Here is a 24,621-nt window from a genome sequence, read left to right as displayed (position 1 = left end):
GACTCTTTAAATGTCCGCGAGTCATTTGTCCGGCCAAACGCTCCAATGTCCACGGCGAGAAACCTGCAGTCCGCACCTGCAATTGCCATGAGGATGGTGGAAAAGTATTTTTTATAATTAAAAAACAGAGATCCACTTCTTGCAGGCTTTGTAATCCTAATGTGCTTCCCATCCACAGCTCCAATACAGTTCGGGAAAGAACACAGTTGTTCAAATTTATTGGCGTTGGCCTCCCAGATTTCTGTTGTAGTGAGGGGTAAAAATTCTTCACGGAGATTGTCCCACAAAGCGCGGCATGTGTCGGCAATAATTCCAGAAAGTATGGAGACTCCAATCCGAAATTGGAAATGCAGGGATCTTAAGGTCTCTCCGGTAGCCAGGAAACTGCCAAGAAGAAAAATAAATAAATTACATTAAAGTACATTGTAATAAAAAAAAATACATTTACCATACCCACCACAAAAAAAAAAAAAAAAAAGGGCAGAACATATCACAGTCATTCTAGCTTCATTACGTACCGTAGAGTCACCAGCAGCCGTTCCTCTGCGGAAATTGATCTCCGGAGCTGCGTGTCCTGCCTGGTAATGGCTCCTTCCACCAGATGCAGCAGATAACGGAAGCTGTCCTGAGACATCCTGGTATATTCTAAATATTTTTCCAGGTTCTCATTTAGCTCGCCAAACAAGCAATGGTATGCTCCACGGCTCTCTCGGACTTCCACTATAGGGTGTAGCCAAAAGCGCCGATGACTCCTTCTCCGTTGTTTATCTCTTTTCCTTTTCTCGTAAAAGGCGATAGAATAGGCATTAGCCAAGGCAAAATCCAGCTCCATAATCATGTAGATACTCTCCATAGGACGCGCCATCATGATGCACCACAGCCAAATCTGAGGAATTCATCTCTGCCAGGGTATACATACACAAATTCCATTACACCCACCCTCTTCTAGCCATTGGTGGTCATTATCTAGTGTCTAGACACTAATTGGGGCTTTTTTTCCTGCTATTGGTTAAAGAATGACATCATTGAATGACGACGCATGCGTCATAAAAATGCGTAATACAAAAACGCACTGAAAACGCACACAAAACGCAGTGTTTTCCGACACCGCGTTTTGTGTGCGTTTAGAGTGCGTCATGCGTTGCGTTGACAACGCTGCGCCAAAAGGCGCAAATGTGAACGTAGCCTAAGATGAAAGGAATGATGTCACTCAATTCTACAGCTCATCAGACACCGTATGACTGTAATGGAAGGACGGCGATATATCTTTCCTCTTCTTGGAAGAAGGAATCAGCGCTTTGTTCTCTGCACGTCCTCGATGTGTGGCGCGAAGCGAGAAGTGAGGGGGCAGGAAAACACCTGTGTGACCCCGCGGTACAGGCCACCCCCAGCACAGCACACTGCTCTGGTCCTCGGCACTAGACTGACGCGTGAGCGGCAACTAGTGGACGCCATTTTGTTGGAGCCCTTATTTACAGACAGGAGTGAAGAGCCGGGTTGTGACGTATCTGCCCGTCACTTCAGTTCCTTCCCGCAGGCCCAGGAGTGACTCCAGATAGGAGTTCGGTGTTGGTGACGGCTGTTCTGGCAGGAATATGGCGTCTGATATGGGGCTGAAATCCACAGTGTGGCAGAGTGAGTATATGGGCCGTGTCCTGAGCACGGAGACACCAGAGGGCGTCACTGACGCATCCCCGCATATACCGCTAGTGTGAGGAAACGGTGACGTCAGGAAGGACGCGGCTCCCTGTGTAGTTCTGCATAGTTCTGTGTGTGAGTGCTGTGCCTGCACCTCCACCGTGATGGGCGTGTGTGCAGCCTGCCCGCAGTGCTATGGGCACAGCCATGTATGTGTGCAGCCTGCCCGCAGTGCTATGGGCACAGCCATGTATGTGTGCAGCCTGCCCGCAGTGCTATGGGCACAGCCATGTATGTGTGCAGCCTGCCCGCAGTGCTATGGGCACAGCCATGTATGGGGGCAGCGCGGTGTACAGTGTGTGTTATGGGGGCAGCGCGGTGTACAGTGTGTGCTATGGGGGCAGCGCGGTGTACAGTGTGTGCTATGGGGGCAGCGCGGTGTACAGTGTGTGCTATGGGGGCAGCGCGGTGTACAGTGTGTGCTATGGGGGCAGCGCGGTGTACAGTGTGTGCTATGGGGGCAGCGCGGTGTACAGTGTGTGCTATGGGGGCAGCGCGGTGTACAGTGTGTGCTATGGGGGCAGCGCGGTGTACAGTGTGTGTTATGGGGGCAGCGCGGTGTACAGTGTGTGTTATGGGGGCAGCGCGGTGTACAGTGTGTGCTATGGGGGCAGCACGGTGTACAGTGTGTGCTATGGGGGCAGTCATGTTTGTGGGCAGCGCTGTGTGCAGTGTTATGGGCACAGTCATGTTTGGGGGTAGCACGGTGTGCAGTGTTATGGGCACAGTCATGTTTGGGGGCAGCACGGTGTGCAGTGTTATGGGCACAGTCATGTTTGGGGGTAGCACGGTGTGCAGTGTTATGGGCACAGTCATGTTTGGGGGCAGCACGGTGTGCAGTGTTATGGGCACAGTCATGTTTGGGGGCAGCCCGGTGTACAGTGTTATGGGCACAGTCATGTTTGGGGGCAGCACGGTGTACAGCATGTGCTATGGGCACATTCATGTATGGGGGCAGCACGGTGTACAGTGTGTGCTATGGGCTCCGTACAGGGGCAGCGTGGTATATAGTGTGTTCAATGGGCACAGTGATGTACAGCACTGTATGACGCGAATAGGGGCAGAGCGCAGTATACAGTGAGTAGTATGGGCAGATCCTGTAGAGTCCTATATGACATGTACAGGGGCAGAACAGTATACATAGCAGGAATATGTTAAACTAATGATATGGGCAGAATGATGTGGTCATACTGATTTAATTAATACCTTTAGTGTAAAAAGCTGCAGTCTGGTTTCATTAAGGGTATGTGTCCACGTTCAGGAAACGCGTTTTTGACGCAGTGCTGAGCCGCAGCGTCAAAAACGCAGCGTCCAGATGTTACAGCATAGTGGAGGGGATTTAATGAAATCCCGTCTCCACTGTGCATTAAAAAACGCATGCGTTTTTCCTGCAAAAACGCACATGCGTTGCGTTTTTACAGAACGCAGCATGTTGCTACAATGAGCAAAACACGCAGGAACACCGCAGGTGACCTGCCAGTGACCTCAGGTGCATTTTTGGTCAGGATTTTACCTGCATAAAATCCTGACCAAAGCCTGAAGCAAACCTGAACATGGACACATACCCTAAAGGGAACCTGTCAGCAGGATTGTGCACAGTAACCTACAGGCAGTGTCAGGTTGGCGCCATTATACTGATTAAAATGCACAGTCCAGGAACCATAGAAGCGCATGGTGCACAAAACTGCCGTCGTCCTTTTGAGCTCCACATAGGACTCTCCTGCCTCTGATGTTTTAAACAATGTAATAAAGTGGAGTTTTAAATGGGACGGTGAGTGCCACCCGCATTCCTCTTTTTTACAGACTGTGCATGATCTGTCTTACCACATTTGGGGTTGGCTCCCGAGAGCCTGGGGACAGGTTGAGCTGACGTGAGCAGGTGTGTCGGCACAGGTGCTGCAGCAGTGCAGATATTCTCATCCTCTTGCCACATATATACTGACTAGATGGTGGCCCGATTCTAACGCATCGGGTATTCTAGAATATGTATGTAGTTTGTTTATGAAGATTTCAGAATAATGCAATGAATACACTGGTCGCGCCCGGCCGGTCAAATCCTATCAGTGAAGCCAGGGCGAGCTCCAGGTTTTTGAGGGACCCGGGCAAAAGAGTCTCACAGCCCACGTAGTATATAGCACAGCCCACGCAGTATATTGCACGGCCCACGTAGTATATAGCACCAATGTGGGCACCATATTCCTGTTTAAAAAAAAAAGAATTAAAATAATAATTACGGTAGTTATATACTCACCTTCCGGTGGCCCCCGGATCCAGCCAGCCCATGCATTTAGCGATGCTCCTCGCGACGCTCCGTTCCCAGTAATGCCTTGCGGCAATAACCCGTGATGTAGCGGTCTCGCAAAACCGCTACGTCATCTGGGGTCATTGCCGCAATGCATTCTTGGGACCGGAGCGTCGTGAGGAGCGGGAAAGGCTGCTGCGGACGCCGGTAGGTGAGAATATAATGATTTTTTTTTTTTAATTATTATTTTTAACATGTTTTTACTATTGATGCTGCATAGGCAGCATCAATAGTAAAAAGTTGGTCACACTTACAGGGTTAATGGCAGTGTGAACGGACTGCGTTATGCCACGGTGTAACGCAGTCCGTTTAACGGACTACTAATATTCTATGTGGGCGCTGACTGGAGGGGAGTATAGAGGGGCCAATTCGCGGCCGGACTGTGCCTGTCGCTGATTGGTCGTGGCTGGCTGGGCGCGACCAATCAACGACGCGGGATTTCCGTGACAGACAAACAGACGGAAGTGGACCTTAGACAAATATATATATATATATATATATATATATATATATATATATATATATATATATATATATATATATATATATATATATATATATACACTAGATGGTGGCCCAATTCTAACGCATCGGGTATTCTAGAATATGTATGTAGTTTATTTATGAAGTTTTCAGAATAATGCAATTTATACACAGGATTCGGCCGGCTGGGCGTGACCAGTTGGCGAAGCGTGGTTCAAATTCCGCGCCAATTCACGGGTGGACTGCGTCTGTTCGTGGCCGGGCGTGACCAATCAGTGAAGCCAGGCTCCAGGTTTTTGAGGGCCCCTGGCGAAAGAGTCTCAGTGGGCCCCCCCTCTTTAACACATACCACCATTCATGATGCACAGATACAGCAGAGAAATATAACACAGCCCACGTAGTATATAGCACAGCCCACGTAGTATATAGCACAGCCCACGTAGTATATAGCACAGCCCACGTAGTATATAGCACAGCCCACGTAGTATATAACACAGCACATGTAGTATATAGCACAGCCACGTAGTATATAGCACAGCCACTGTGGGCACCATATCTCTGTTGGAAAAAAAGAATTAAAATAAAAAATAGTTATATACTCCCCTTCCGTCGGCCCCCCGGATCCAGGCGAGGCGTTTACCGATGCTGCTCGCTACACTCCGGTCCCAAGAGTGCATCGCGGTCTCGCGAGATGATGACGTAGCGAGACCGCTACGTCATCATCTCGCGAGACCGCAATGCATGGACCGGTCACCGGAGCGTCGTGAGGAGCCGGAAAGTGAGTATATAATGATTTTTTATTTTTTTTATTATTTTTAACATTAGATCTTTTTACTATTGATGCTGCATAGGCAGCATCAATAGTAAAAAGTTGGTCACGCAGGGTTAATAGCAGCGTTAACGGAGTGCGTTACACCGCGGCATAATGCGGTCCGTTAACGCTGCCATTAATCATGTGTGAGCACTGACTGGGGGGGGGGGGGGGGGGAGTGTGGAGCGGGCACTGACTTCGGGGAGTAAGGAGCAGCCATTTTGCTGCCGGACTGTGCCCGTCGCTGATTGGTCGCGGCAAAACAGCCACGACCAATCAGCGACTTGGGATTTCCATGACAGACAGACAGAAAGACGGAAGTGACCCTTAGACAATTATATAGTAGATGGGGCTTGCAGAAATTTATGCACGACCAGAAATCACTTCTGACGATTGAAGCTTTTTTTTTTTTTCAGTTGCAGAAATGTACTCAATAAATCAGCCGTGTGCTTATCTCTGTGTAACAACTGTGTAAAAGACTAGAATGTCAGTAAAAACAAATTACAAATATACATTTTGAAAGCGAGTGTCATGCTGTCTACACCTCTGTAATTTACACTCCAGTGTATTGATCAGAAATATTACGGTACATTGCAAGTGTGCAAATAGCCTCGTGGTAGAGGAAGACGGCAGAAAGTCTAGTGCCACTTGTTGGATTGCTACTTCCAATGTGTCAATATCAACTTTTGAACGAGCCTCGTCGCATGACTTGGGATAAGACATGTGTTTCAGGGTGTTTGCCTCTCATCTGTACAAAGCCAATGAGTGGACAAAGCAATGGAATAGTGGTTTGGTGAGCAGATTTTGAGATCTTGTTATAGGTCTTTATAGCCAGGATGTATTTCACATGTTGTAAATGGCCATGCTAGAATCATGTACACCGCAGTGGAAGGGCTTAAATGTTGGCATGTGTGAGACCGGGGTCACACTCAGCGTAGGGAAATACGGTCCGTATTTTACATGCGTAATACGCAGAAATGTTCCCAAAATAGTGGTCCGTATGTTATCCTTAGGCAGGGTGTGGCAACGTATTTTGTGCATGTAAACCTCCGTATGTAATCCGTATGGCATCCGTACAGCGAGATATATATAATTTCATACAACGCTAGGTAGCAGAAAAGCCGGTAATTCAATTGCCGGCTTTTGCTATCTCCTTCCCAAACCCGACAGGATATGAGACATGGTTTACATACAGTAAACCATTTCATATCCCTTTTTTTTTTTTTTTTTTTTGCATATTCCTCACTACTAATGTTAGTAGTGTGTGTGTGCAAACTTTGGCGTGGGCCTCCGCGCAATTTTGTCCACCAGAGTTGGAAAGCCAGTGACTGAGGGCAGATATTAATAGCCTAGAGAGGGACCATGGTTATTGGCCCCCCTGGCTAAAAACATCTGCCCCCAGCCACCCCAGAAAAGGCACATCTGTAAGATGCGCCTATTCAGGCACTTGGCCTCTCTCTTCCCATTGCCCTGTAGCGGTGGGATATGGGGTAATGAAGGGTTAATGTCACCTTGCTATTGTAAGGTGACATTAAGCCAGGTTAATAATGGAGAGGTGTCAGTAAGACACCTATCCATTATTAATCCGATAGTAGTAAATGGTTAAATAAACACACACATTACGAATAAAGTATTTTATTGAAATAAAGACACAGGGTGTTTTAATAGTTTATTATACTCTCAATCCAATTGAAGACCCTCGTTCTGTAAAAAAGGAAAAATAAAAAAACAATATCCCATACCTTTCCGGCGCTCAGTCACGTCCCACGATGTAAATCCATCTGAAGGGGTTAAATAATTTTACACCCAGGAGCACTGCTAATGCAGCCGCCCCTGCCTGTAAAAACTGGGGAATGAACCTCATATGAACTCAAGCGTGAGAAAGTATTCAGAAAAATTCCCACGCTCGAGTTCATATAAGTTTATGCCAGCAGGGGGCGCAGCACCGCAAGTCTAGGTAGCTACTTCCTCTGCTTCCCTATTCATTCCCCAGATTTTACAGACAGGAGCACAGCTGCATTAGCAGGCTCCTGGGTGTAAAATTATTTAACCCCTCCAGATGGATTTACATTGTGGGACGTGACTGAGCGCCGGAAAGGTATGGGATATTGTTGTTGTTTTTTTTCCTTTTTTAAAGAACGAGGGTCTTCAATTGGATTGAGAGTATAATAAACTATTCCAACACCATGTGTCTTTATTTCAATAAAATACTTTATTTGTAGTGTGTGTGTGTGTGTGTGTGTGTGTGTGTGTGTGTTTATTTAACCATTTACTACTATTGGATTAATAATGGATAGGTGTCTTATTGACGCCTCTCCATTATTAACCTTGCTTAATATCACCTTACAATAGCAAGGTGACATTAACCCTTTATTACCCCACTAGATGGTAGCCTGATTCTAACGCATCGGTTATTCTAGAATATGTATGTAGTTTATGAAGATTTTAGAATAATACATTGAATACAGAGGATTCGGCCGGCCGTGACCAATTAGCAAAGCGTGGTTCAAATCCCGCGCTAATTCGCGGCCGGACTGCGCCTGTCGCTGATTGTTCGCGTCTGCCATGCATAACGCCGTCTTAATGAATCCACCATATTGTTTTTGATCCTTCAGCATTTTATGTGTCCATTATTACATTCCATGAATGTCATACGTGTTCTCTGATTTTTTTTTTTTTCCGGATAGAGCACGCACCCATTGAAGTCTGTAGTGTTGTTCACATTGCTGTGGTTATTTTACATTGTCCGCAAAAAAAAAAGAAAAATCCTAATAAAGGCCCCGTCACACACAGCGACGCTGCAGCGATACAGACAACGATGCTGATCGCTGCAGCGTCGCTGTTTTGTCGCTGTGTGGTCGCTGGGGAGCTGTCACACAGACAGCTCTCTCCAGCGACCAACGATCAGGGGAACGACTTCGGCATCGTTGAAACTGTCTTCAACGATGCCGAAGTCCCCCTGCAGCACCCGGGTAACCAGGGTAAACATCGGGTTACTAAGCGCAGGGCCGCGCTTAGTAACCCGATGTTTACCCTGGTTACCAAAAAAAACAAACAGTACATACTCACCATCTGATGTCCGTCAGGTCCCTCGCCGTCTGCTTCCTGCTCTGACTGAGCCGCCGTACAGTGAGAGCAGAGCGCAGCGGTGACGTCACTGCTGTGCTGCGCTCTCACTGTACGGCCGGATCTCAGTCAGAGCAGGAAGCAGACGGCGAGGGACCTGACGGACATCAGATGGTGAGTATGTACTGTTTGTTTTTTTTTACATTTACGCTGGTAACCAGGGTGTAAACATCGGGTTACTAAGCGCGGCCCTGCGCTTAGTAACCCGATGTTTACCCTGGTTACCAGTGAAGACATCGCTGGATCGGTGTCACACACACCGATTCAGCGATGTCAGCGGGACCTCAACGACCAAAAAACGGTCCAGGCCATTCCGACACGACCAGCGATCTCACAGCAGGGGCCTGGTCGCTGGTACGTGTCACACATAGCGAGATCGCTACTGAGGTCGCTGTTGCGTCACAAAACTTGTGACTCAGCAGCGATCTCGCTAGCGATCTCGCTATGTGTGACGGGGCCTTAAGTCTATGGGTCTGTGAAAGTCGAGCAGCACATGGCTGTCATCTGTGTGCAGTCTGTGATACACATTGTAATGGATGGGAGAAGAGCAGCAGAGTTTTGGTGTTTTATACAATTTACTAATGTGAAAAAAGAAAAAATTGAAAGACTGATGAAAATCTCATCCAAACAGTAATGTATAACATGGCTATGGTTTTACTTTGATAAGTCATGAATGTCTGAGTCCAGTTGTCTTTTTTTCTGGATAACAATCAAACTCAAGTTTAATATATTTGTATTTCTGTATTTTAGAGATTAAAACAGAAGTCCTGGACGACTGTAGGAAGGAGGGGGAATGGAAAGTAAGTTGCTGTGCTTGTTTGTTTTTATTTTTTCCCAAACTTGTTAGCAGAGACCTAAAACTTGCATGAAAATAAAATGTAGTTTTAGTGTGTACTTTTGGTGTGTGCGCGTGTACTGTACTGTATACTGTTTTTTTTTTCAGTGACTTTTTAGGGTGGATGGGTGCATAGACATCCATACAGTCCATCGTCCACTTATACCTCCTCAGCATGTGTGCTCAATAATGGGGCCAAACCTAAGACAAGCAGGTCATAAAGTTGTCCTTTCTGAAATCCCAGGAACAAGGTTTAATCTGTATTAACCTCTTAACAACCAGTATTTTAGTTTTTGTTTTCTGCTCCCCTTTTTCCCAGAGCCATAACGTTTGTATTTTTCAGTCTAAATGGCCATGTGAAAGCTTTTTTTTGCGGGACCAGTTGTACTTTTGAATGACACCATTGGTTTTAACATGTCATGTACCAGCGGAAAAACAAAAACAAAAAATCCAAGTGTGGTGAAATTGCAAAAAAGTGCAATTCCACAGTTGTGGGTTTTTTTTTGTTTTTCTGTTTTTTGTTCCACTACATGCTAAAACTGACCTGCCATTATAATTCTCCAGGTCATTACGAGTTTATAGACACCAAACATGTCTAGGTTCTTTTTTTTATTTAAGTGGTGAAATTTTTTTTCCAAACTTTGGTTATAAAAAAAAAAAAAAAAAAAGTTGCCATTTTTCATGATGTGGGACTGGGCGAGGCCTTATTTTTTTGCGCGACGTTTTTATTGCCCGTTATTGAATTTGATAACAATGTAGCGGAGACCAAAAAAACCTAATTCCTGCAGTTTTAGTTTTTTTTTCATTACATAATTTTACCAATCGGGTTTTTTTTTTTTTTTTTTTTTTTTATATTGATCAGGCGATTCTGAACTCGGCAATACCAAATGTGTATGTTTAATTTTTTTTATTAATTGCTTTATTTTGAATGGGGGCTGATTTGAACATATATATACTAGAAGCTGCAGTTGTCCGATCTGCTCTGCTACATACAGGCGATGATCAGATGTGTGTAGCAGAAATGCTCACTTGCTATGAGTGCCGGCCGGCTCTCACAGCAATATGGCTATGACAACCATAGAGGTCTGCTGGAGATCTCTGGTTGTCATGCCAACCCATCGGTGACCCGCGGTCACGTGACGAGGTCCCCAATGGCCGGGATATGTGGCTTTCTTCTGGTAACCACGAGTTAAACATGCCACTGTCAGTGTGACAACGGCATTTAACAGGTTAACAACCGCGGGTGGATCGTGATTTCACCCGCTTCTGTTAGGGGCAGATGTCAGCTGTTCAAAACAGCAGACATGTGCCAGAAAAGATGTGGGCTCAGCGCTGGAACCCACATCAAAGGGAGGGATTCCGACGTGGGTGTATTATTACGCCCAACATCGGAAAGGGGTTGTCCGGGCCAAACTGATAAGTCACACGGAGTGGCTACAGACTTATTGATTCGCAGCAGACAACCCCTTTAACTGAATGAGCATCAATTGAAATCCATGGCGTATATGGATGCTATTGACCTTATTTAATCTGGTTGAGGGTGATATTGTGCAGGGGGATCTCATTATTTAAAAGAGGTTGTCTGGTCTAAAATGACAAGTCTGCAGGCACTGTGAGAATTCGCAAGTCGCCTCTTACACCATATGCTGAGCGCTTTTTCCAAATTATGACTTTTCATTGTGTGATATATATATATCTGTTTTGCAGCTCCATGTATTCACTGCTATATGGTTATTAAACAAAAGTCTCTTCTTCAGTTTAAGGGAATCTGAGAACAGCATGATTTAGGAACAGAGACCCTGATTCCTGCATTGTGTCACTTTCTGGGTTACTTGGCACTATTTTGATGCTGATCCTCATATAACCCGCCCACACCCTTCACTGGCAGCTTTCTCTGTACCCTGTACAATCAGTAGTGGGGGCTGGGTTACTCGGATTAGCTGGACTGCCTTGCACCCAGTGATAATCTGCTGCTGATAAAACTGTGGTTGTATTGAAACTACAGCAAGTGGAATCGGGCTTTCTGCCCTTATATTATGTTGCTTTGAGATTAAATAACTAAAGGCTGCTGACAGATTCCCTTTACAGAGATGTTCACACTTGTTTTGTGATTTCTATTTAATATGGAAACCACAAAGTGTTGCTGGGTTTGATCTTCTTTTATGGTATCGGTAGAAATACCTCTGAATACACTAAAATTAGCCAGAATCTGTGCTGTACTCTCCCAGCAGATGTGAATAGCCCTGACACTAGTTTGGAAGGTGCATGGACTTTGTATTATACGCTGAGTGCAACTCAATAAAGCCTATTATGTACCCGCGGTTATTGAAATTGATATTTTCCGGTTCATTCTCGCATCTAATGCCTTCTCACTCCTGTGTAAAGCCTAAAGGTACAATGTTAGCAGGCTTTATATTACAAAATGAATTTCTTGTGCGCTCATTCTTGCAGATATTTGACACTACAATATAATAATCCAGGTTTGAGCATCTTTTTTGTTTGTCACCCTGATGGCACAAATGGCTTATTCTCAATTTTTACTCATATTATTAAATCTTTGAATTTTTGTGCTTTCCTTTCAGATTTTACTTCTGGACAAGTTTACCACTAAGCTGCTTACAGCATGCTGCAAAATGACGGATCTACTCCAAGAGGGTATTACAGGTAACATAAAAAACGTACATGACATTTATTGCTTTAATTTTATAATTACCGTATAAAGAATATGCTACAATAAGTTAGTTTAGATTGAACACTTCAGTTTAGTAAAGGGAAACTGTCACGAGGTTTTTTCTACCTCATTTGAGGGCAGTATGATGTAGGAAAAAGATACCTGATTACAATGCTGGGTCACTTAGTTTACTGGGTGCAGCAGTAGTGACAAGAGTTTTTAGATGTAGCAGAGCTACACATCACAGCTTTCTGTGTAAATCGTCTATTGACACTGAGCTGCTTATCACAGGAGGGGGCGTGATTAGGCCATTGTTTGAGTGTCCTTTATTCTGGCAGTGATAATGTTCTGGTGATAAAACATTTATTTTAATGAAACAGCACACAGCCTAATAAGTGACCCATCACTGAAATGTGTGTCTCTGCCCCTACCTCATACTGTCCTCAGATTACATAGCAACAACCTGCTGAGAGATTCCCTTTAATAAACTAGATTGTCACCCTGCTCTTCTTACTGCTTATAAATGATCAACAATAAAAACCCTTTAGCCCCTGACCCGGATATCCAGGTTGCCTTTTGGTTTTGCATCCATGAAACAGTCCTGATGTCTTAAAGGGTTTCCCGGACCACGGAAATAAATTCCACAGTTGTCCCCCATCCATAATAATGTACGAGCCATTGTATCGTTAAGAAGTGTATTCATGATACATGGAAACCAGACTGTAAGTGAGTGTTACATTCTCACAGGTGACTAAGGCTTTCTGTTACATATATCACAGCCACCCTCTCCCAATGTCTTCCTTTTCTCTAGTTGTAGAAGACCTCTATAAGGCAAGACAACCAGTGGAGGATTTAAAGGCTATATACTTCATATCGCCAAATGAGAAGGTTTGTAGTCGCTCCTCTTAATGATGTTGTCTCACATTGAGTTTGCCTTCCTGTGAACGCATGTCACGTAACTTGCATGGCTTAGTGGGGTTCTCCCCTTGTACCTGCTCTCTTGAAGTGTCCCAGTGCACACCGCATTTGAGCTTTCTGTTGGGGGTATAGAGACCCCATCTTATACCCGTGCTTGGTATACAGTGACATATGTCACTTAGAGGGTTTCATTAAAAGAAAACAAACGTATACCCCATGGTACATGTTTTACCCTGGACGGGGCTTGGTAGCAAACGCCATCCTGATGGAGGCTGAAGGATCTCATTTTTTGGGGGGATCTCTCTAGTAAGTGGAGCCTTATGGATATGTATCATTTAGTCTGTGGGCCTTCCTTTAAGTTCAGTTTGTGCAAAGTACCCCCATGTCATATGTTCAGAGTAGACTAGGAGATGAGGTGCATTTTCCGATGGTGGCCGCTTACCCCTGTAAGGAGCGGCGATCTCCTCCCCATCATCACTTATATCCACCAATCGGGAGCAGATTTCAGTTGATCGGGGTTGGGCCTTCACCAATCTCCATTAATGATATCATTAGTCCCAGACTAAATGACATTTCTATTTTAACCCCTTCCCGACCCATGACGCCTATGCGGCGTCATGGAATGATCGCATCCCTGCAGATCGGGTGAAAGGGTTAATTCCTATTTTACCCGATCTGCAGGGAGAGGGGGTTGTACTTCAGCCTAGGGGGGGTGGCTTTGCCCCCACGTGGCTACGATCGCTCTGATTGGCTGTTGAAAGTGCAACACCCAATCAGAGCAATTTGCAATATTTCACCTATGAAAATGGTGAAATATTGCAATCCAGCCATGGCCGATGCTGCAATAGCATCTGCCATGGCTGGAAATCATGTACTGGCCCCCCCCACCGCCCCCGATCTCCTCCCCAGTCCTCCGTTCTGTCCGGTACCCCCCTCCGTCCCCCTGTTCGCTCCCCCGTGCTCCTGTCCGCTCCCCCGTGCTCCTGTCCGCTCCCCCCGTCCTCCGATCCCCCCCCCTGTGCTCCGATCCACCCCCCCACCACCCCCTCATACTTACCGATCCTCCCGGTGTCCGGCCGTCTCCTCGCTGGGCGCTGCCATCTTGGAAAATGGCGGGCGCATGCTCAGTACGCCCGCCGAATCTGCAGGCTGGCAGATTCGTTACAGGTACATTTTGATCGCTGTGGTAGGTTCTACCACAGCGATCAAAATAAAAAAATAATAAATAAACCCCCCCCTTTATCACCCCCATAGGTAGGGACAATAATAAAATAAAGAAAATATTTTTTTTCTTTTACCACTAGGGTTAGGGTTAGAACTAGGGGTAGGGTTAGGGGTAGGGTTAGGGTTACGGGTAGGGTTAGGGTTAGGGGTAGGGTTATGGCATGTGCACACAGAGCGGATCGGCCGCGGATCCGCAGCGGATCGGCCGCGGATCGGCCGCGGATCCGCAGCAGATTGGCCGCGGATCTGCAGCGGATCGGCAGCGGATCGGCAGCGGATCCGCAGCGGATTGGCCACGGATCTGCAGCGGATTGGCCGCGGATTGGCAGCGGATTGGCCGCGGATCCGCAGCGGATCCGCAGCGGATTGGCCGCGGATCTGCAGCGGATTGGCCGCGGATCCGCAGCGGATTGGCAGCGGATTGGCCGCGGATCCGCAGCGGATTGGCCGCTGCGAATTCGAAGCAGTTTTCCATCAGGTTTACAGTACCATGTACACCTAAGGAAAACCAAATCTGCTGTGCCCATGGTGCGGAAAATTCCGTGCAGAAACGCTGCATTGTATTTTCCGCAGCATGTCAATTCTTTGTGCGGATTCCGCAGCGGTTTACACCTGTTCCTCAATAGGAATCCGCAGGTGAAATCCGCACAAAAAAACACTGGAAATCTGCTGTAAATCCGCAGGCAAAACGCAGTGCCTTTTACCTGCAGATTTTTCAAAAATCGTGCGGAAAAATCTCACACGAATCCGCAACGTGGGCACATACCCTTAGGGTTAGGGTTGGAATTAGGGCTAGGGTTGGAAATAGGGTTAAGAATAGGCTTGTGGTTAGGGTTACGGATAGGGTTAGGGGTGTGTTGGGGTTACAGTTGTGGTTAGGGTTGGGATTAGGGTTACGGTTGGGATTAGGGTTAGGATTAGGGTTGGAATTAGGGTTACGGTTGTGTTGCGGTTAGGGTTGTGGTTAGGGGTGTGTTGGGGTTAGGGTTGTGATTAGGGTTATGGCTACAGTTGGGATTAGGATTAGGGGTGTGTTGGGGTAAGTGTTGAAGTTAGAATTGAGGGGTTTCCACTGTTTTAGGCACATCAGGGGTCTCCAAACGCAACATGGCGCCACCATTGATTCCAGCCAATCTTGCGTTCAAAAAGTCAAATGGTGCTCCCGCCCTTCCAAGCCCCGACGTGCGCCCAAACAGTGGTTTACCCCCACATTTGGGGTACCAGCGTACTCAGGACAAACTGGGCAACAACTGTTGGGGTCCAATTTCTCCTGTTACCCTTGCAAAAATAAAAAATTACTTGCTAAAACATAATTTTTGAGGAAAGAACAATTATTTTTTATTTTCACGCCTCTGCGTTATAAACTTCTGTGAAGCACTTGGGGGTTGAAAGTGCTCACCACACATCTAGATAAGTTCCTTCGGGGGTCTAGTTTCCAAAATGGGGTCACTTGTGGGGTGTTTCTACTGTTTAGGCACATCAGGGGCTCTGCAAATGCAATGTGACGCCCGCAGACCATTCCATCAAAGTCTGCATTTCAAATGTCACTACTTCCCTTCCGAGCCCTGACGTGTGCCCAAACAGTGGTTTACCCCCACATATGGGGTATCAGCGTACTCACAACAAACTGGGCAACAAATATTGGGGTCCAAATTCTCCTGTTACCCTTGTGAAAATAAAAAATTGCTTGCTAAAACATCTTTTTTGAGGAAAGAAAAATGATTTTTTATTTTCACGGCTCTGCGTTGTAAACTTCTGTGAAGCACTTGGGGGTTGAACGTGCTCACCACACATCTAGATAAGTTCCTTGGGGGGTCTAGTTTCCAAAATGGGGTCACTTGTGGGGGGTTTCTACTGTTTAGGCATATCAGGGGCTCTGCAAACGTAACATGATGCCCGCAGACCATTCCATCAAAGTCTGCATTCCAAAACGTCACTACTTCCCTTCCGAGCCCCGGCATGTACCCAAAAAGTGGTTTACCCCCACATATGGGGTATCAGCGTACTCAGGAGAAACTGGACAACAACTTTTGGGGTCCAATTTCTCCTGTTACTCTTGCAAAAATAAAAAAATTCTGGGCTAAAAAAATATTTTTGAGGAAAGGAAACACATTTTTTATTTTCACGGCTCTGCGTTATAAACTTCTGTGAAGCACTTGGGGGTTCAAAGTGCTCACTACACATCTAGATAAGTTCCCTTGGGGGTCTAGTTTCCAAAATGGAGTCAATTGTGGGGAGTTCCTACTGTTTAGGCACATCAGGGGCTCTGCAAACGCAACCTGACGCCCGCAGAGCATTCCATCAAAGTCTGCATTTCAAAACGTCACTACTTCCCTTTCGAACCCCGACGTGTGCCAAAACAGTGGTTTACCCCCACATATGGGGTATCATCGTACTCAGGAGAAACTGGAAAACAACTTTTGGGGTCCAATTTCTCCTATTACCCTTGGGAAAATAAAAAATTGTGGGCTAAAAAATCATTTTTGAGAAAAGAAAAATTATTTTTTATTTTCATGGCTCTGCGTTATAAACTTCTGTGAAGCACTTGGGGGTTCAAAGTGCTCACCACACATCTAGATTAGTTCCTTGGGAGGTCTAGTTTCCAAAATGGGGCCACTTGTGCGGGAGCTCCAATGTTTAGGCACACAGAGGCTCTCCAAACGCGACATGGTGTCCGCTAATGATTGGAGCTAATTTTCCATTCAAAAAGCCAAATGGCGTGCCTTCCCTTCCGAGCCCTGCCGTGCGCCCAAACAGTGGTTTACCCCCACATATGGGGTATCATCGTACTCAGGACAAACTGGACAACAACATTTGGGGTCCAATTTCTCCTATTACCCTTGGGAAAATAAAAAATTCTGGGCTAAAAATCATTTTTGAGGAAAGAAAAATTATTTTTTTATTTTCACGGCTCTGCGTTATAAACTTCTGTGAAGCACCTGGGGGTTATAAGTGTTTACTATGCATCTAGATAAGTTCCTTGGGGGGTCTAGTTTCCAAAATGGGGTCACTTGTAGGGGAGCTCCAATGTTTAGGCACACAGGGGCTCTCCAAATGCGACATGGTGTCCGCTAACGATTGGAGCTAATTTTCCATTCAAAAAGTCAAATGGCACGCCTCCCCTTCCGAGCCTTGCCGTGCACCCAAACAGTGGTTTACCCCCACATATGAGGTATCGGCATACTCAGGAGAAATTGCCCAACAAATTTTAGGATCCATTTTATCCTGTTGCCCATGTGAAAGTGAAAGAATTGAGGCTAAAAGAAATTTTGTGTGAAAAAAAAGTACTTTTTCATTTTTGCGGATCAATTTGTGAAGCACCTGGGGGTTTAAAGTGCTCACTATGCCTCTAGATGAGTTCCTTGGGGGGTCTACTTTCCAAAATGGGGTCACTTGTGGAGGAGCTCCAATGTTTAGGCACACAGGGGCTTTCCAAACGCGACATGGTGTCCGCTAACGATGGAGATAATTTTTCATTCAAAAAGTCAAATGGCGCTCCTTCCCTTCCGAGCCTTACCATGTGCCCAAACAGTGGTTTACCCCCACATGTGAGGTATTGGTGTACTCAGGAGAAATTGCCCAACAAAATTTAGGATCCATTTTATCCTGTTGCCCATGTGAAAATGAAAAAATTGAGGCTAAAATAATTTTTTCGTGAAAAAAAAGTACTTTTTCATTTTTACGGATCAATTTGTGAAGCACCTGGGGGTTTAAAGTGCTCACTATGCTTCTAGATAAGTTCCTTGGGGGGTCTAGTTTCCAAAATGGGGTCACTTGTGGGGGAGCTCCAATGTTTAGGCACACGGGGGCTCTCCAAACGCGACATGGTGTCCGCTAAAGATTGGAGCCAATTTTTCATTGAAAAAGTCAAATGGCACTCCTTCCCTTCCGAGCCCTGCCGTGCGCCCAAACAGTGGTTTACCCCCACATATGAGGTATCAGCGTACTCAGGACAAATTGGACAACAACGTCCGTGGTCCAGTTTCTCCTTTTACCCTTGGGAAAATAAAAATTTTTTTGCTAAAATATCATTTTTGTGACTAAAAAGTTAAATGTTCATTTTTTACTTCCATGTTGCTTCTGCTGCTGTGAAACACCTGAAGGGTTAATAAACTTCTTGAATGTGGTTTTGAGCACCTTGAGGGGTGCAGTTTTTAGAATGGTGTCACTTTTGGGTATTTTCAGCCATATAGAACCCTCAAACTGACTTCAAATGTGAGGTGATCCCTAAAAAAAATGGTTTTGTAAATTTTGTTGTAAAAATGAGAAATCACTGGTCAAATTTTAACCCTTATAACTTCCTAGCAAAAAAAAAATTTGTTTCCAAAATTGTGCTGATGTAAAGTAGACATGTGGGAAATGTTATTTATTAACTATTTTGTGTCACATAACTCTCTGGTTTAACAGAATAAAAATTCAAAATGTGAAAATTGCGAAATTTTCAAAATTTTTGCCAAATTTCCGTTTTTTTCACAAATAAACTCAGAAATTATCTACCTAAATTTACCACTAACATGAAGCCCAATATGTCACGAAAAAACAATCTCAGAATCGCTAGGATCCGTTGAAGCGTTCCTGAGTTATTACCTCATAAAGGGACACTGGTCAGAATTGCAAAAAACGGCAAGGTCATGAAGGGGTTAAACCAATAGTAATTTCTCAATCTGTGTGCTCCGGCTTGGTGCAGAGTAAACGTTCTTAATACCCTTCCTTTCTCTGGCTTATTTCAGTCTGTGGACTGTATCGTGGCGGACTTGAAGTCCAAATCTTCTTGCAAGTATAAATCTGCCTACATCTACTTCAGTGATGGTGAGTATAGTAGGCAATATTTTATTAATGGGTTAAATGGACTTCTACCTGTATATTGTATATTTCATAAAGGACCCAAGGGTTTTGTTTCTCTTTGTGGAGAGTGACATGTTAAGCATGCCGAGATGAGTAGACTTTCAAGCTGCAAGGCTCTTCTGGGAAATATGCAAATTGCCTCTTCAGAGAGAAGAGGACTGGAACTCTAGCGCCACCTATAGGAAGTAGCAATCCTAACAGTCAATGTCGACTCTTTTATCCCTTGTCACATGACTTAGGATAAAAGCCAAAACCAGAATCTCATTTGCAGACACTGTTTCGTGGTACTGCCCCTCATCAATGCAAAGTGTGAGATCTGGTTTGGCTGTGTGAGAGGCATCTCTTTTTTTTTTTTTTTTTTTTTTTTCTCTCTTTTTCCTTCTTTTAGTGTTCATTTTGCCTCCTAAACAATTAGAATTAAAAGCAATCATAGAACATTATTTTCCCCAAAAAATATTCTGGTCATCGTGCAAAAATAAAGTTGTTGCTGTCAGAATATGGCATTAAAATAAACATTATTTAACCCCTTCCTGACATGCGCCATACTAGTACTGCTCTGCGGGAATTGCATACCCTCAAACCGCAGTACTAGTGCGGCAGCACGATCGCACTGTCTCGCGGTGAGGTCTGGGGCGATCGCGTGAGGGTGTCAGCTGTACGTGAAAGCTGACACCCCGCAGCAATGCCCACGATCGGTGCTAGCGCGATCGTGGGCTTTTAACCACTCTGATGCTGCTGTCAGTAGTTACAGCGACATAGAGCACAATCGCGCAGGGAGGGGGCTCCCTGCGCTCTCCCACCGGAACAGCGCGATGCGATCGTGTTGTTCCGGTGGTCTCCATGGAGACCCCGGATCCAAAATGGCTGCGGGGTCCTTCCGGGTCCTTCAGTGAGGTGGCTTGTCAGTGCCTGCTGAGAGCAGGCGCCAGCAAGCCTCCAGTCAGATCGCTGATCTGACACCGTGCTATACAAAGTGTCAGATCAGCGATCTGACTTTACATATTAATGTCCCACCCTGGGACAATGTTATAAAGTTTAAAAAAAAATTAGAATGTATAAAAATATTTAAAAAAAAATCCCCAAATAAAGATAAGAAAAAATTTTTTTTTTCCATTTGTGTAAAAGCGCAACAACATTAAAAAAGATATAAATGAGGTATCGCTGTAATCGTACTGTCCCGAAGAATAAAACTGCCTTATCAATTTTACCACACGCAGAACGGTATAAACCGTTCATTCTGCCTCCCAAAAATCGGAATAAAAAGCGATCAAAAAATGTCATGTGCCCGAAAATGGTACCAATAAAAACGTCAACTCGTCCTGCAAAAAACAAGACCCCACATTATTCTGTGGGACAAAATATGGATAAATTATAGCTCTCAAAATGTGGTGATGCAAAAACTATTTTTGCAATAGAAAACGTCTTTTAGTGTGTGACAGCTGCCAATCATAAAAACCCGCTATAAATGGTAAATCAAACCCCCCTTTGTAACCCCCTTAGTTAGTGAAAAATAATAAAATTTAAAAAATGTATTTATTTCCATTTTCCTATTGGGGTTAGGGTTTGGATTACGTTTACTGTTGGAATTGGGGTTAGGGGTGTGGTTAGGATTAGGGGTGTGTTCGGGTTAGGGGTGTGGTTGGGTTTAGGGTTAGGGGTGTGTTTGGGTTAGGGGTGTGGTTGGGATTAGTGTTAGGGGTGTGTTGGAGTTAGAATTGGGGGGGTTTCCACTGTTTAGGCCCATCAGGGGCTCTCCAAACGCAACATGGCGTCCGATCTCAATTCCAGCCAATTCTGCGTTGAAAAAGTAAAACAGTGCTCCTTCCCTTCCGAGCTCTCCCGTGCGCCCAAACAGTGGTTTACCCCCACATATGGAGTATCAGCGTACTCAGGACTAATTGGACAACAACTTTTGGGGTCCAATTTCTAATGTTACCCTTGTAAAAATAAATATTTGGGGGCTAAGAAATCATTTTTGTGGAAAAAAAAAAAAGATTTTTTATTTTCACAGCTCTGTGTTATAAACTTTAGTGAAACACTTGAGGGTTCAAAGTTCTCACAACACATCTAGGTAATTGCTTGGGGGTCTATTTTCCTATATGGGGATCACTGGGGGGTTTCTACTGTTTAGGTAGATCAGGGGCTCTGCAAACGCAACGTGATTCTCGCAGACCAATCCATCTAAGTCTGCATTCCAAAGCTGCGCTCCTTCCCTTCCGAGCTCTGCCATGCGCTCAAACGGTGGTCCCCCCCACATATGGGGTATCACCGTACTCAGGACAAATTGGACCCCAAAAGTTGTTGTCCAATTTCTCTGGATATCCTTGGGAAAATAAAAAAATTTGCTGGCTAAAAGATAATTTTTGTGGAAAAAAATTTAATTTTTACGGCTCTACATTATAAACTTTAGTGAAAGAATTGGGGGTTCAAAGTGCTCACAACACATCTAGATAAGTTCCTTGGGTGGTCTAGTTTCCAAAATGGCATCACTTGTACTATAAATAAATGTATGATAATTACCAAACTAACAAAAGAAAATTACATTTATATTCATGATATATCTTTTTTTATTTTTTTTTTAATAATTGTAATTTCCAGGTCACCACCTGACAGCACCATGGAGGACGTCCTTCTTATCCATAGTGGGACAGGAAACCACGAGAGTTTAAAAGGACCCTCCCCCTTCCACCCTTCAGTGTTTTTCCTGTCCCACTGTGGATGGGAACGACGAGAGTCATCCGTCTGTTCCGTGCAGACAGTGTGGATCGGGGGGGCTCGGCCTCTTCCTTCCCACTGGAAGAATCTGCCAAGCTGATACCCGTACTATAGGGTCACTCAGCTTTAACCGGTGTAGCGCTGCTCCTGGTTTAGGGGTCGCTTCCCCCCAGGGGGGGGGCTCTCGACCCTGGACGCAAGACCCCCGATGTACCTGTCAGCGTGGCTACCGGGTAGGATCCTGGATAAGCGCTTGCGGGGGTGAGGCAGCAGGTCATCCTGGAGCCGGGGAATCGGCGTGACTGCAGAGGGAGCGTGGTGCTTCCGAATCGCGCTCCGGCGCGAGTCACTTCCGGTTCGCGGCTGCCGCGCTCGTCACTTCCGGGTCACGGCCGGCAGCATGGGGTCGGCGTTCGCCATCTCCTTCCAGAGGGAGGTCCGGAACATGGCGGCAACTGTGTTTAAAGGTATGTGTGGGCTGGGGGGGCACGTTCGAGCGAGATGGAGGATAATCCTAAGCTTGAAGCGCCACAGGAGCCCCAGGCACATGTGAGTCACAGGCCCTGCTTCCTCACAAAATTATAGGAGAAGCCATGTGGGTCTTACCCCTTTGTTTGCATTATGTATTATAGGCCTCTGCGGTTAAGAGATCCGGGAGAGCCAAGAAATGTCCTCTTTGTGCCGTAAAACTGAAGGACTCCTGGCAGAAGTCCCTATGCGAGTCATGCACCAGTCGTATCTTGGGGGAAGAGCAGGCCTCTCTAATGTCGAACATGAGGACCATTATCAGAGAGGAGGTGCAGGCCTCAATATCTGGCCTATCGTTTCCTCAGCCCATGCAATCTGACCCCCAGGATCCGCAGAGATCCAAGAAAAGGCAGAGAGAATCGGATTTGTCGTCCGAGGACAGCTCTTTTGAATCTGACCTGGAGGAGGAGGAATTGAGCAGAGATCCCCCAGAGAGGGGGAAGAAATATCTGTTTTCATCTAGTGATATAGAAGAACTCTTGAGTGCTGTTAGACAGACTATGCAGGTTGAAGAACCCGTATCTACTCCGTCGGTACAGGACGAGATGTTTGGGGGGCTGCGCTCTCACACCTCAAAGGTCTTTCCTGTCAATGCTCACATTCGCTCTATGATAATAGAGGAATGGGAGGAAGCAGAAAAGAAGTTATCAATTCCTAAAGACTTCAGACTCCGCCTCCCTTTTGATCATGAAGATGTCAAGGACTGGGAGGATATCCCAAAGATTGACATTCCACTTGCGAAGGTTTCTAAAAGAACCGCCATTCCATTTGAGGACTCCTCTAACTTAAAGGAGCCGATGGATCGTAAGGCGGATGGACTCTTAAAGAGAGCCTGGGAGAGCTCGGCAGCAGTGATCCGCACGAATATAGCGGCCACGTCTGTAGCACGGGCAATGCATTTGTGGGTAGATGACTTGATCAGTTGTCGGCTAAAACCCCTAGAGAAACCATTATTAAGGCGATTCCTCTATTGAAGCTAGCAACCGGTTTTTTAGCAGATGCTACGGCAGAATCGGTTAGATTTACAGCCAGGGGTCAGTCTTTGTCGAACGCAGCCAGACGAGCCATTTGGTTGAAAAATTGGTCAGGTGACGTTCATTCTAAGAACAAACTGTGTGCCATCCCTTTCTTAGGAGGAAGGGTCTTCGGACCTATTCTTGACGACATCCTGGAAAAAGCTTCTGATGAAAAGAAGGGATTTCCAGAGGAGAAAAAGAAAAAATACCAGCCCTTTCGAAGGCCCTATTATGGTCAGAGGTCAGACTACAGGGGTAAGGGCAAGCAAGGGAGGTGGAGCTATCAAAAAGGGGGGGATAGGAACAGGAATAGGGACTCAGGTTCCTCAACTTCCAGAACAGAATATCGAAAGAAATGACGCCATCAGAATAGGAGGGCGACTATTGGGCTTTCGGGTGCAATGGGAGAGGATTACCAGAAGTCTTTGGGTCCGCCAGGTCATATCTCAGGGGTACAAGATAGAGTTCAGCTCTCTTCCCCCAGAAAAATATTTCGTGTCCAACGTACATCTCTCTTCTGTCTCCCCTATGTGGTCGGACATTCAGGATCTTCTGCAAATGGCAGCAATATCCCCAGTTCCTCAGGGGGAAATAGAAACAGGTCATTATTCAGGCCTTTTCTCTATAAAAAAGCCCTCTGGAGAATCCAGAACCATAATAAACCTCAAACCCCTAAACAAATATCTGGTGTACAAGAGGTTCAAAATGGAATCCATTCGCTCCACAATTCCCCTTTTAGGAAAGGATGTGGTAATGTGCACCTTAGATTTAAAGAGTGCATATTACCATGTTCCAATTTGCAGAGATCACCAAAAATATCTCAGATTTGCGATAGAAAAAGAGGGAAGGATCTACCATTACCAGTTTTGCTGCCTCCCCTTTGGGTTAGCAACAGCACCCAGAGTCTTTACGAAGATTGTCGTGGAGATAGTATCTTATCTGAGAAATCGAGATATCACAATAGTACCCTATCTGGACGATTTCCTATTGGTAGGGGATTCGATAGGGCAGCTCAAGATCGACTGTCAGTTGGTAATCTCCACTCTGCAGAAATTAGGCTGGGTGGTGAACTGGTCAAAATCTCACCTAACACCCAAATCAAGAATAAAGTTTCTAGGAGTTATCCTAGACTCAAATATCAGGAAGTCTTTTCTTCCAGACGAGAAGCGGGTCGATATTATAAGAAGAGTTCGCCATTTTTCAAAAAGCCGAGTGTCCATCAGAGATGCAATGAGGGTCCTGGGGTTAATGACGGCCTGTATTCCTTGTGTCAACTGGAGTCAATTTCATTCCCGTCACCTGCAGAGAGCAGTCCTTGCTTCCTGGGACAGAAGACAAGCATCTCTGGACAAGGAGTTCCGTCTTTCCCATCAAGTCAGACGATCCCTCCGATGGTGGACTGTTCCCAAGAACCTACAGGTCGCTGTACCATGGATCCTCTCTCCGGCT

General features: G+C 45.6%; 1 protein-coding gene across 2 annotated transcripts in view; it reads left to right on the top strand.

The window, feature by feature from the left end:
* The first annotated feature begins 1,479 nt into the window (after window positions 1-1,479).
* The window catches only part of STXBP3 (syntaxin binding protein 3), a 131,554-nt gene continuing 108,412 nt past the window's right edge, over window positions 1,480-24,621 (top strand). For both annotated transcript variants that reach the window (XR_013218576.1, XM_077277748.1), the window contains exons 1-5: window positions 1,480-1,635; window positions 9,171-9,220; window positions 11,838-11,919; window positions 12,738-12,814; window positions 18,799-18,877. Coding sequence is in view for 1 of the 2 variants with exons in the window: in XM_077277748.1 (XP_077133863.1) it covers window positions 1,596-1,635; window positions 9,171-9,220; window positions 11,838-11,919; window positions 12,738-12,814; window positions 18,799-18,877 (328 nt within the window). In the remaining variant the exon portion in view is untranslated. The remainder of the gene's footprint in view (window positions 1,636-9,170; window positions 9,221-11,837; window positions 11,920-12,737; window positions 12,815-18,798; window positions 18,878-24,621) is intronic.

This window comes from Ranitomeya variabilis, chromosome 8, assembly GCF_051348905.1.
Source record: "Ranitomeya variabilis isolate aRanVar5 chromosome 8, aRanVar5.hap1, whole genome shotgun sequence".
Lineage (NCBI taxonomy): Eukaryota > Metazoa > Chordata > Amphibia > Anura > Dendrobatidae > Ranitomeya > Ranitomeya variabilis.
The sequence above is the reverse complement of the archived record's forward strand: the minus strand, read 5'-3'. Positions and strand labels throughout refer to the sequence as shown.